The sequence below is a fragment of the Mandrillus leucophaeus genome, unplaced genomic scaffold (genome assembly GCF_000951045.1).
Source record: "Mandrillus leucophaeus isolate KB7577 unplaced genomic scaffold, Mleu.le_1.0 Scaffold651, whole genome shotgun sequence".
Taxonomy (NCBI): Eukaryota; Metazoa; Chordata; class Mammalia; order Primates; family Cercopithecidae; genus Mandrillus; species Mandrillus leucophaeus.
Window position 1 is genome coordinate 579,087 of NW_012107042.1, and position 14,258 is coordinate 593,344.

Sequence of the window (14,258 nt, forward strand, 5' to 3'; positions counted from 1 at the left end):
ACGCCATTCTCCTGCCTCAGCCTCCCGAGTAGCTGGGACTACAGGCGCCCGCCACCTTGCCCGGCTAGTTTTTTTTTGTATTTTTTAGTAGAGACAAGGTTTCACCGTGTTAGCCAGGATGGTCTGGATCTCCTGACCTCGTGATCCGCCTGTCTTGGCCTCCCAAAGTGCTGGGATTACAGGCTTGAGCCACCGCGCCCGGCTTGATTTTTCTTTTAATAGGCAGAACATGACAAACACATGACTAGGCTTGATAAGTTTCTGTCCAAAAGAAGCTTGAATTGGAGTAAAACTCTTTTTTTTTTTGAGATGGAGTTTCGCTCTTTTTTCCCAGGCTGTAGTGCAATGGTACGATCTTGGTTCCCCGCAGCCTCTGCCTCCTGGGTTCAAGTGATTATCCTGCCTCAGCCTCCCAAGTAGCTGGGATTACAGGCATACGCCACCACGCCCAACTAATTTTGTATTTTTAGTAGAGACGGGGTTTCTCCATGTTGGTCAAGCTGGTCTCAAACTCCCGACCTCAGGTGATCTGTCCATCTTGGCCTCCCAAAGTGCTGGGGTTACAGGCATGAGCCACTGCACCTGGCCAGAATTGTGGTAAAACTCTTGTATTGCTGACTATAAAAATATTTCTGCTGGGCGTGGTGGCTCATGCCTGTAATCCCAGCACTTTGGGAGGCCGAGGCAGGCGGATCACGAGGTCAGGAGATCGAGACCATCCCGGCTAACAAGGTGAAACCTTGTCTCTACTAAAAATATAAAAAATTAGCTGGGCATGGTGACACGCGCCTGTAATCTTAGCTACTCGCGAGGCTGAGGCAGGAGAATCGCTTGAACCCGGGAGGCAGAGGTTGCAGTGAGCTGATACCACGCCACTACACTCCAACCTGGGCGACAGAGCAAGACTCTGTCTCCAAAAAAAAAAAGATATATATATATATATTTCCATGATTTAGGACTGGCACGACCACAGTGGCCTCTCCTTTGTGTTTTTGGTGTGTGTAAAATATAAGAAAATTCTTACCATTTCAGGGTTTGTCTGTAAAGATAGGAACTGGCAGAAAGTGATTGTGATATAACATTTTACGTTATATTTTGAATATAGACACTTTGGAGAACAGGTAAGTTTTGTTGTTGTTGCTGTTGTTGTTGTTTTTTGAGACGGAGTCTGGCTCTGTCGTCCAGGCTGGAGTGCAGTGGCGCGATCTCGGCTCACTGCAAGCTCCTCCTCCCGGATTTACGCCATTCTCCTGCCTCAGCCTCCTGAGGAGCTGGGACCACAGGTGCCCGTCAATACGCCTGGCTAATTTTTTGTATTTTTAGTAGAGACGGGATTTCACTGTGTTAGTGAGGATGATCTCTTATCTCCTGACCTCGTGATCCGCCTGTCTCGGCCTCCCAAAGTGCTGGGATTACAGGCATGAGCCACCATGCCTGGCCAGAGAACAGGTAATATATTTAAGATCATTTCTCTCTTTGAATCTAAAATTTTATAGCACTGTGTTCTCAAAACACATTTTTTTATTTTTTTATTTTTTATGTATTTATTTTTTTTGAGACACGGTCTGTCTTTCAGGCTAGAGTGCAGTGGTATGATCATGGCTCAATGCAGCCTCGACTTCCTGGGCTCCAGTGATCCTCCTGCCTCAGCCTCCCAAGTAGCTGGGACTACAGGCATGTACCTGGCTAATTTTTGTATTTTTGGTAGTAATGAGTTTTGCCATGTTGCCCAGGCTGGTCTTGAACTTCTGAGCTAAGTGATCCTCTTGCCTTGGCCTCCCAAAGTGCTGGGATTACAGGCATGAGTCATCCCTCCCAGCCATCCAACAATGCCTCAGTTAGTCTTTACTGGCTCAGCCAGGTGCTGGGATGGTGGTGAGCACATTGTAGACAGCTCTCATTACTTGTTTTTAATAGTTTAGCTCATTTTCCTGATACGTGCTATTGTATTTTATCATTTATTTATTTATTTAAAAAAATAAAGACTGGGTCTCCCTATGTTACCCAGGCTGGTCTTGAACTCCTGGCCTTAGGAGGTTCACCTTGGCCTCCTACAGTGCTGGGATGATACGTGCTATTTTAAAAGTAGACTTTTAAAGTTCGTTTATTTGAAGAGTGTACTTTTTACTTTATAGTGAACTGGCTCTTTCAAATCATCACAACAAAACATTACACCGTTCATACTAAGTGGGGTCTAAGTAAAAGATCTAAAATGTAAACATTTTTCTGTTTAAGGTTTTAATTTTGAGTTCATTATAGATTGACATACTGGTGTAAGAAAATAGAGTAATCCTGTGTATCTTTCCCCATTCCCCTAAGGGTGACTTCTTGCAGAAATGGAGTACAATTACCACCAGGATATTGACATTGGTACAGTCTATCTTTGATAAAATCCACCGTCTCATTCAGATTTCCCCGCTTTTACTTCTACTCATTTGTGTTTGTGTATTTAGTTCATTCACTACACTGCGTACTTTATTTGGAACTCATTGGTTTTTATCTGATGGCCTTATTCTGTCTCAGAATCCCACATTACTTTGAGTCTTCATGTCCCCTTGGACTCTTTTAGGCAGTGACAGTTTCTCGGGCTGTCTTTTTTGGTGACCTTGAGAGTTTTGAGGAGTCCTGGTCATGTAGTTTGTAGAATGTCCCTCAGTTTTGGTTTTCTGATGTTTTTCTCGTGATTCAACTGTGGTTATGGGTTTTGGGAAGGAAGACCACAGAGGTGAAGTGCTCTTCTCATTCCCGTATATTAAGGATGATGCTGTCAAGATGTATTGGGTTGCTGGGCTTGACTGAATGTCCAAGGTCATGTTTGCCAGGTTTCTCTACTGCAGAGTGACTGTTTCCCTCTTTTATGTACTGTTTATTTTGGAAGAGAGTTACTCTGCATAGGTACTGTACTAGGATGGGGAGTTCTGTTCCTCCTCCTTGAGGGTGGAGTAGCTATTTAAGTTATTTGGAACATTTCTGTGTGGAAGATTTGCTCATCCTCACTCGTGTGTTTACTCACTTGTGTATATCAACATGGACTTGTGGATATTGAATGTATGCTTTGGGTTATCATCCAGTGCTGTGTGGTTTGTTTTGTTGCTCCCATCATCTGGCTGTATCCACTGGAAGCTCTTTCAGCTGGCTCCGGTGTCCCTTTCACATAGCCACATGATTTTTTGTTTGTTGTTTTTGAGCACTTCCTTACTTCCTGGAAGGACACTATGTTCTGGGATCATCTTATGTGTTTTCTGCCCCAGCCTTAGACTCCAGCATTTTCCAAGGATCCCTAGTTCCTTTTTTGGGAGAATGGAATTAGAAACCAAGATCTGGGCACTGGTGTGCTCATTACTACTGGGATATCCTGGCTTCTTGGCCCCCTCAAGGGACAGAGCTGGGAAACAGGTGTGTATATACAAATGCGTGTATATACAGGTCTGTAATTATTTTGATATATACCCATCAGCATCCACATGAAGCTCTACATGAGTTCATGTTGGTATCTCCAGCTCTCATCCATATCTATAGGGATTATTCTAGCCTTCCCCTCCAGCTTATCTGTAACTTTTCTGTCCAGCAGAGAAAATCCTGGCTCCCACTGTCCACAGTCTGTTTACTTACCTCTTCTGCTTTGGTATACCTGAATAGAGGTTTCAGAATTGTTGTCCTGTACTTCCTTGCGAAACGACTGTCCCCTCATTTCCACGTTATGTAGGTGCTTCCCTCCCCACCCCTCTTGGCGGAGTTGTGTCCTATGTGTGTAATACAATCTGTTTCTTCTGCCTCAGCGTGCATTCCGTAGGGCCTCATCAATGGTTTAAAAAATCATTTACATTAAGGTTTGCTCTTTGTGCTTTAAAGCTCAGTGGATTTTGACAGAGGCATCCACAACTACAGCACTGTACAGAATAGTTGCACTACCCCAAGAAATTCCTGTGCTTCACCTACTGACTCTCCACAACCACTGATCTCTTCTCCGTCTCGGAGGTTTTTTCCTTTCCAGAATGTTATATCATTGGGTTCATACAGTCTGCAACCTTTTCATACTGGCTTCTTTCGTCTAGCAATATCCATTGAGTGGATTGAAAGTTCATTCCTTTTTTTTTGTTTTTGAGATGGAGTCTTGCTCTGTCGCCCAGACTGGGGTGCAGTGGCGTGATCTTGGCTCACTGCAAGCTCCGCCTCCCGGGTTCACGCCATTCTCCTGCCTAGTAGAGACAGGGTTTCACTGTGTTAACCAGGATGGTCTCGATCTCCTGACCTCATGATCCACCCATCTCGGCCTCCCAAAGTGCTGGGATTACAGGCGTGAGCCACTGCGCCCCGGCTGAGGTGAACTCAATTTAAAGGAAGGCTAGCCTAAGCTGGTCAGTACCAGGAGGATTTTGCCCCGGCTTGCTTCTGCCCAAGTGTGTGTCCCTCGGCAGCTCCCAGCATCTCTTGGGCTTCCTCATTTCCCATTTATGGTAATCCAGTACTCACCCCCATCCTTGAGGGATACATTCCAAGACCCCCGATAGATACCTGAAACCACAGATAATACTGAATCCCTTATGTATTATGTGCAAACTTTTTTCCTTCATAATTTCGTGGATAGATTTGTTCTTACTGTAGATCTTAGCAAACTCATCATTTAATATTGTTTTCTTTCCTTATTAAGAATTTTCACCTTTTCATGTAAAAGAAGCCCTTTACAACTTTTCTTGGCATATCCAAATTGCAGCATCAGTACTCTCAAGCTTTGGGGCCATATTAAGCTAAATAAAAGTGGCTTGAACACAAACGACGGCAACAGTTGATGTGATCGGCAAGATAGCTACCAAGTGACTAGTGGGCAGGTGGCTTAGACGGCATGGAGAAGCTGGACAAAGGGATGGTCATGGGACAGAGCGGGATGTCACTCAGTTTCATCCTGCTTCTCAGAACGGCAGGCAGTTTTAAGCTTCTGAATTGTTTATTTCTGGCATTTCCATGTTACTATTTTCAGACTGAGGTTGACTGTGGGTAACTGAAACCACAGCAAGTGAAACTGTAGGTGAGGGAGGACTGCTGCAATATTTTATATTTCATACATAATTTCATTCTGGTTTTGGTACTTGGGATACACTTTTTAGGTAGGCCTGGCAAGTAAGTCTCCTGACCTGTCCAAGGACATCACCAGTAACTGCTGGGTCCCAGCCTTAAATGAAGTCAGTCTGAGGTCTTGCCCTTGCTGAATGAAATTACCCCTTTTATAGATTGAAAGGTGTGTAGTCGCTGTACCCTTAGATTGATTTTGGCTCTGAGATTGAGGGGCCTGAGTCTGTACGCTGAGGTTTCTGAGGTTGGAGAACTTAATTTGAGAAGATTATCTCATTTTGGTGAAGTCTTTAGCTTTTTAGTGCCGTATTTTTTTCCGATAAAAGATAGAATATTTAGGCCAGGCGTGCTGGCTCACGCCTGTAATCCCAACACTTCGGGAGCCCGAGGCGGGCAGATCACCTGAGGTCAGTAGTTCAAGACCATCCTGGCCAACATGGTGAAACCCTGTCTCTACTAAAATACAAAAAAATTAGCTGGCCATGGTGGCACGCGCCTGTAGTCCCGGATACTCGGGAGGCTGAGGCAGGGAAATCACTTGAACCCAGGAGGCGGAGCTTGCAGTGAGCTGAGATTGTGTCACTGCACTCCAGCCTGGTGACAGAGCAAGACCCCATCTCAAAAAAAAAAAATTTTTTTATTTTATACTTGTCCCTTCACTTATGTCGGTATTTGAGTCCTTGAAAAAGTCGCTGAGGAGAAAGCACAAGAATTAAACTTATCTTCCTAAGATGCTCAGGTTTTAGACCAGTAGGAAGTCATGGGTAGTGTGTGAAGAGTGTACTACCTCTTAAGGTGGTGTGTCATGTTTGCACACTTTTAAAAACTGGACTCAATTCAATGTACTGTTGAGTCATCCCATAGGGTAAGCCCACAGCTGGTTGACTACAAGGCCTCTGAACCTCTTGCTCCTCCCCATCCTTCTTGGTTGGGGTGGGAGGTAGTGTGAGTAAGGAGGTAAGAGAATAGGATATTCAGAGGAATATTCTTAATATTGGGACCGAATTAATGAATTTGGCGGGTGTTTCTGCACTGCGTAAGATGAGCAACAATTAAATTGCTGCTTCCTCTCCTAATTCCTGTCACATACAAATCCTAGTGATGTTTCAGAATTTCTTGCAGTCTACTGAATCTAGTTGAATTAATTTATAGGAGAAAGGGATTTAATTCAGAAATCATTGCAAGGGCTATGGGAGTAGTAGATTCTAGGTTGAGTTTCTAGGAAAACCCGCCAGCCTGGGGAATCCTGCCTCTGCAGAAGCCACCACATCAGGAAGTGGTGTGCTGGGCTGCTTAAACAGAGCCACCCCTCCGGGGTCCATTTTAGCATGTGGGTGCCCCCACTGGGCTTCTCTCCTTGGCTTACTCACCAGCCCCACTGTCTGCAAATGTGTCCTAAGATATGTTTGGAACATGAGCCGCACGGTTGCCTGGGGAATGAATTTTTTTTTTTTTTTGAGATGGAGTCTGGGTCAGTCACCCAGGTTGGAGTGCAGTGGCGCGATCTAGTCTCACAGCAAGCTCCGCCTCCCTGGTACACGCCATTCTCCTGCCTCAGCCTCCCAAGTAGCTGGGACCACAGGTACCCACTACCATGCCTGGCTAATTTTTTTGTGTATTTTTAGTAGATATGAGGTTTCACCGTGTTAGCCAGGATGGTCTCGATCTCTTGACCTCATGATCTACCTGCTTTGGCCTCCCAAAGTGCTGGGATTACAGGCGTGAACCACCACGCCCGGCCGGGGAATGCATTTTCAACTTTTCTTTTTTTTTGAGACAGGATCTGGTTCTGTTGCTCAGGCTAAAGGGCAGTGGTGTGATCTTGGCTCACTGCAGCCTTGACCTCCCGGGCTCAAACCATCCTGAGTAGGTGGGACTACAGGTGTGCGCCACCACGCCCAGCTAATTTTTGCATTTTTTGTAGAGATGAGGTTTTACCATTTGGCCCAGGCTGGTTTTGAACTCCTGGCCTCAAGCTGTCCGCCCACCTCGGCCTCCCAAAATGCTTTATTCCTGGCGTGAGCCAACGCGCCAACTGTGTTTTATACTTTACAGTGCTGTGAAGGGAGATAGAATAAAAATGAATGTGAATCCCACGTGAGTGACCTGGGCCTGCTGTAACAAACCACCACAAACCAAGTAACTAAGCACCACAGAAATTTCATCTCAAATTCTGAGACTAGAAGTCCAGAATAAAGTGTTTGCAGGGTAGCCGCTCCAGAGGCTATTCCTGGCCTCCTCCAGACACCGGAAGACGCGTGCTACCTCACTCATGCGTCTGCCTCTATTACATTTAAATCTGATACAGTATTATCAATGGAAGTGCTGTTCCACAGTGTAGATTGGGGAAAAATAATAATACAGTTTTGGCATTGTTTAAATACATTCTGAGAAATGCATTGTTAGGCAATTTTGTCTTTGTGTGAACGTCATAGAGTGACTTAACACAAAGCTAGATGGTACAGCCTGCTGCACACCCAGGCTGTGTGATGGAGCCTGTTGCTCCTAGGCTGCAAACCTGTACAGCATGTACTGTACTGAACACTGTAGGCAATTGAAACACGATTGTAAGCATTTGTGTATCTATAGCTAAACATAGAGAAGGTTACAGTAAAAATATTATACTATAATCTTCCAGGACCACAATTGTACATGCAACCTGTCATTCACTGAAACATTGCTATGTGGTGCGTGACTATACCAGACATTAAGGTTTTATCGGTATGTCAGAGACAGCTGTTTATTGTATTTAGCGCCAATTGTCTTGTTGATTGGCTGCTTGAATAATGTTAGAGAAACTGTCTCTTAGCTATGTTGGCTCCATAAGGCCTGTAAACTGTGTCTTCCCTGGTGATTGGTAAACCGGTGCAGAAGAGCATCCTAGGTTATATAATAGAGATAGAATATGATGGAGTGTGTAGCACAGCAGGAGCTTATTGTGTTTAGCTGTTTTGTTGAGTGTTACATTTCTGAGATTCATCCACGCTGTTGAGTATATCATAGGTTCCTTTTCATTGCTGTCTACTGAATTAACTGTACTGTAGTTTATTCTTTTTACTAGTAATGAACATTTTTGTTTATTTTCAGTGTTGGAGTGTTGCAAGTAATAATGCTACAAAAGTCCTTGTACGTGTCTTTGGTTGTATATAAACCCATGAGTTGAATGGTTAGGCTGTAGGGTACATATGTTCAGTTTAATAGTTTTTGAAAATAAGAAACCTACAACCATTAGCAAGAATGCTAAAATGAATATTGTATACATTTATATGGATTCATTAGTTGTTAGCTTCTTGCTAACTGGTTTTATTTCCGTATCTTTTTCTGAATCACCTGAGGGCTGATTGTAGACATCATGATAGTTTACCTTCTAAGAACTGGGATAGTCTCCTACATAAGCACAATACAGTTATCACACTCAGAGTTTAACTTTTCAAATAGTATTATCTAACATATATTGTCCAACTTTAAATGCCTGAATTGTTCCAATATCCTTTATGCCTTTAAAAATTTGCATATCGGATTCAATCCAAGATCATGAATTGCATTTGTTTTCATATGTCTTTAGATTTGGGTCATCTAGAAATTCCTAGCCTATTTTTCTTTCATTACATGAATATTTTTGAAGAGCTCAGGTCAGTCATTTTGCAGAAGTCTTTCAATTTGGACACGCCTCCCTACTTCTCAGGAGCAGATTCCAGATGGGTCATGTTGGTCTGAGCACCCCACAGGCGCTGCCACGTTGTCCTCTGCACCTGCGTGCTCCGTGGCGGAGATAAGTTTGGTTAGGGTGGCGTTGGCCAGAGTTCTCTATTGTAGAGGTAATCTTTTCCTGTTTAATTGACTGAAGTAGTCTGGAGTGATACTCTGAAACTGTAGGTATCTATTGCCTCAATACACAGGTACACATGTGTACATACATATATACGTACATACATACATACACAAGCGGTCTGAGTTCCATCTCTGTGGGTTCAATCACAAATCAAAGATATTTGGGGGAAGAAAGGGATAGGTGCATCAGTAATGAACATGTACAGACTTTTTCTTATCTCATTATTCCTGAAACAATACACTGTAACTGCTAGCATAGCATCTACTTTGTATTAGGTATTGTAAGTAATCTAGAGATGATTGAAAGTTTATGGGAGGATATGCATAGGTTCTTTGCAAGTACATTTTATATCAGGGACTTTAATATCCATGGATTTTGGTACCTGAGGGGATCCTGGAATCAATTCCTAGATACTGAGGGACAGTTGTATATGTAACTTAATGTATTTTTTTATCCAGGTGACATTCACATAATACAATTAACCGTTTCAGAGGAATTGTTCAGCAACATTTTGTGGTTCACACTACTGTGCAGTCACTGCCCTACCTCTATCAAATTTGAAAACGTTTTAATTTGTTCCTTGTTCTACCTGTCCCCAGCCCCTGGCAACGTCCCATCTGAGTTGTGTTGGTGGATTTACCTATCCTGAGTATTTCATATAAACAGACTCATAGGATATGTGATCCTTTGTTTCTGGCTTCCTTCACTTAGCATGATGTTTTCAAGGCTAGTCTGCACTGTAGTGTGTGTCAGTACTTTACTCCTTTCTGTGGTGGAGTAATTAATATTCCATTGTGTATATGCTACAGTTTGTTCATCCGCTCATCTGTTGATGAATATATGGGCCATTTCTGCTATTTTGACAGTTGTGAATGACACAATTTTTTTTTTTTTTTTTTTTTTTTGAGACGGAGTCTCGCTCTGTTGCCCAGGCTGGAGTGCAATGGCACAATCTCGGCTCACTGCAAGCTCCGCCTCCCGGGTTCACGCCATTCTCCTGCCTCAGCCTCCTGAGTAGCTGGGACTACAGGCGCCCGCCACCTCGCCCGGCTAGTTTTTTTTCTTTTTTAGTAGAGACGGGGTTTCACCGTATTAGCCAGGATGGTCTCGATCTGACCTCGTGATCCACCCGTCTCGGCCTTCCAAAGTGCTGGGATTACAGGCTTGAGCCACCGTGCCCGGCCAACACAATATTTTTTACCCAATGGTTCTAGCATCCACTGATGATTCTTGCCTGAATCGGTTATTACTATGATAAATATAAAATGAAGATCTTGTATTTTTGTCGTTCTACGATATTAGATGGAATTCTGTGAAGAAGACTTTGTGTTTGTATAGTATTAATTTCTTTTTTAAAAAATCTGAGGGGTACATAGTAGGTGTATATGTTTTATCAATCTGGACTTAGGGATTCTTTTAAAACTCAGTATAAATAAGTCCTCTTATTCATTTCTGTGCTCGAATCATGCAAATATTGGCAGTGGTGGCTGTCCCTTTTCACACATCCGGTTAGTATTGTGAGTCAGTGGCGCTCCTGGGTGGTTGGGGGTGTAAGGATTGGTTAGCACTGTGCTCATCATTGCCGTGATTAACATTTCAGGTTTCTGAGGTCTGTTTCTTGGTAGTGCCCTGCTCCTTTTTCTTTCTTCTGTACTTTGCTTTGATTCATGTCTCCCTCCCTTTTTCTTACTGCTTCTAAATTTGCTGTGGTCCTGGAACCTGGATTCGCAAACCTTTAATGACGTCTGGGTTAAGGGTGACTAGGTGTGAGTTGCTGGCCTGCAGTGGGGATGGGAGCTGGGCTTGGGGTGCCCGTCAGGATCAGGAGGAGGAGGTGTGTGAACATCTCGGTAATTTACAGGGTTTTGGCAGTTGTGGTTGTGGGCTGAGTTTTCTTATGGGGAGCTAGTTTTCAACTCAGTGAAGTCCTGTTTGGGAGGACTGAAAGGATTAAACTGATCCTCTAGAGTGATAAGCCTTGGAGATGGAATTCCCTTGTCCTTTCCTCCAGTAGCTGTCTTGGGGGAATGCTTTGCTTGACTGTTTCCTCAGAGCACCCCTGTCCTATCACACAGTGCTCACCCTTCCTCTTCTCTGAATTTCAGGCCAAGTCCTGCATCTGCCATGTCTGTGGCGTCCACCTCAACAGGCTGCATTCCTGCCTCTACTGCGTCTTCTTCGGCTGTTTCACAAAGAAGCATATTCACGAGCATGCGAAGTCAAAGCGGCACAACTTGGGTGAGGCGAGCTTCTGGGATGGGGAGATAGTTGTGGCCCCCAAATTGCTACTGTTCAATTTTTAATTTGCAGTTCCACTCTTCCAAAAGTCCACTTTGTCATTTATCTCAAATAATGCGTGCCCCTCACTGGTGACACTTGGCAAGGGAAGTGAAAGGGACAAGCCGAGCTCAGCTGAATCGCGCCCCCAGTTTGCCTTAGCATCAGAGGGTTCTGAGTGAATGGCCTGCTATGTCCAGCTGACTTCCTGTGAAAAGTTACACTGTCCCTGCTAATGAAATATCAGACTCTTTGAAACACATAGTTAGGAATCACCTTAGGCAAACATTTATAAGGAAAGAGCTCCATGCAATGTGAGGTCCCTGAGGCCAGTGAGGGGTTGGATGTGCATAGGTGATTTTATGGCCTTCAGCAATGGGTTTCATTGTTTCCAGTCACACAGTTCTTGAAAAGGCTCCCTTAGCACTGTGTGTGGCCTCAAGATTAATTTACCTTTCACAGCCTTGCAAAATCAAACTCATTCTACATTCTAGAAGTTACATAAAACTCAGTTTTGCTCTTGACTTTTTCTTCCTTTTTTTTTTTGAGATGGAGTCTTGCTCTGTCACCCAGGGTGAAGTGCAGTGGTTTGATCTTGGCTCACTGCAGCCTCTGCCTCCTGGGCTCAAGCAGTTCTCCTGCCTCAGCCTCCCAAGTAACAGATTACAGGTGCCTGCTACCACGCCTGGCTAATTTTTGTAATTTTAGTAGAGACGGGGTTTCACCCTGTTGGCCAGGTTGGTCTCAAAACTCATGACCTCACATGATCCTCCTGCCTCGGCCTCCCAAAGTGCAAGGATTACAGGCATGAGTCACCGCACCTGGCTGGCTTTTTTTTCTGACTTTGTGCATTAAATGTTTTTTCTTCTACACGGTAGTGTTTTCCTTGGAATGCTGATGGAGTTGGCAGGATATCCTTCAGAATAGCATTTTCAAGGGGTCCAAGCCAGAGACCTGTTTTAGCTAATAGTTCATGTGAGCTTAGCAATTCCAGGTAAAGATATTTTTAGGCCTTTCCACCCCGAAGTTCTGTAATTTGATGCTCTCTTAAAAGCATTAGCCTAGAAAGACCTATTGGAAACATCGTGTGAGTCCATAAAGTTACTGCACCCACGTCCCGTACAGCTCTCTACAAGGAGTACTCATAGTAAAGGATAAGACCCACGGATTTAACTGAGGCTGACACGGAAAGTGTGTCTGATTTTTTTTTTTTTTCTTTTTTTTTTGGAGACAGGGTCTCGCTTTGTCTGGAGTCCAGGCTGGAGTGCAGTGGTGCAGTCCTGGCTCCCTGCGGCCTTGACCTCCTGGGCTCAAGAGATCCGTCTACCTCAGCCTCTCATTGGGACCACAGGCACACACCGCCACACCTGGAATCCCAGCACTTTGGGAGGCCAAGTGACTTCCTGTGTTTAAAAATTTTTTGTTGGCTGGGTGCGGTGGCTCACGCCTGTAATCCCAGCACTTTGGGAGGCCAAGGCAGGCAGATTATGAGGTCAGGAGATTGAGACCATCCCAGCCAACATGGTGAAACCCCATCTCTACTAAAAATAACAAAAAAAATTAGGTGGGTGCTGTGGCGGGTGCCTGTAGTCCCAGCTACTTGGGAGGCTGAGGCAGGAGACTTGCTTGAACCCAGGAGGCGGAGGTTGCGGTGAGCTGAGATCGGGCCATTGTACTCCATCCTGGGCGACAGAGCGAGAATGTGTCTCAAAAAAAAAAAAAAATTGTAGAGGCAGGGTCTCACTGTGTTGCCTAGGCTTGTCTTGAACTCCTGGGCTCAAGCAGTCCTTTGGCTGTGGCCTCCCAAAGTGCTGGGATTACAGGCCTGAGCGACCATGCCTGGCCACAGTGTGTCTGATTTTGTTCTTAGTAATTTTTTTTCTGTTGTGTTTTAAAGAAGTGAGACGAGGGAGGAGCGGTGTGGCTTGCACCTGTAATCCCAGCACTTTGGGAGGCTGAGGTGGGCAAATTACCTGAACTCAGGAGCTCAAGACCAGTCTGGGCAACATGGTAAAATCCTGTCTGTACAAAAAAATTTAAAAATTAGCAGGGCAAGGTGGTGTGTGCCTGTGGTCCCAGCTACTCACTCAGGAGGCTGAGGTGGGAGGCTCACTTGAGCCTAGGAGGTCAAGGCTGTGGTGAGCTGTGATCAAGCCACTGCACTCGAACCTGGATGATAGAGCAAGACTCAAAAAAAATAAAAAAGAAGTGAGATGATTTTAAGGCAAAATATACCTCTGTCTTCTATGATGTGTTTATGATCCAGCTGTTTTCTTATGGACATCTGGAAGCTGTCACCTCAGTATCACACTGTGTAATGGCGCCGTCTCAGCTCACTGCAACCTCTGCCTCCCAGGTTCAAACGATTCCCCTGCCTCAGCCACCCGAGTAGCTGGGATTACAGATGCACACCAACATGCCCAGCTAATTTTTGTATTTTTGTAGAAACGGGATTTCACCATGTTGGCCAAGCTGGTCTTGAACTCCTGACCTCAGGTGATCCATCCGCCTCAGCCTCCCAAAGTGCTGGGATTACAGGCTTGAGCCACCACGCCTGACCCAGTTAACCATTTTTAAGTCTACAACTCGGTGACATTTAGCACATTTACGGTGTTGTGTGTCCTCCACCTCTCTAGTTCAAAACTTTTTTGCACCGCAGAGGAATGCGCTGTTAACAGATCACCGCCTGTCGCTCTCTCCTGTCCATTGGTGACTGGAATCTGCTTTCCGTCTCTGTGGGTTTGCCTATCCTGGATATTTGATATGTGTGGAATCATATAACATGTGGCCCTTTGTGTCTGGCTTCTTTCTGCTAGCATGCATTTGTGATTCATCCGAGTTGTGTTATGAATTGGTATTTCATTCCTTCCTATGGCTCAGTCACGCTCCATTGTGTATGTAGACCACATTTTTCATCCGTTCATCTGCTGATGGACGTTTGGGTTGTTCCCACCTTCTTGGCTCTTAGGAATAGTGCCACTATGGACATCGTTTGTAATTCTAGGGGGACATGTTTTCATTTCTCTTGGATGTACACCTAGAAGTGAGCTGGCAGGGTCATCAAATCACTCTGCTTAAC

The 14,258-nt window shown here is 44.6% G+C and overlaps 1 protein-coding gene across 1 annotated transcript in view; it reads left to right on the forward strand.

The window, feature by feature from the left end:
* Window positions 1-14,258, forward strand: part of USP22 (ubiquitin specific peptidase 22) — a 44,040-nt gene that overhangs the window by 4,255 nt on the left and 25,527 nt on the right. Inside the window, 1 exon segment of the mRNA XM_012001182.1 lies at window positions 11,008-11,140. Coding sequence (XP_011856572.1) covers window positions 11,008-11,140 — 133 coding nt within the window.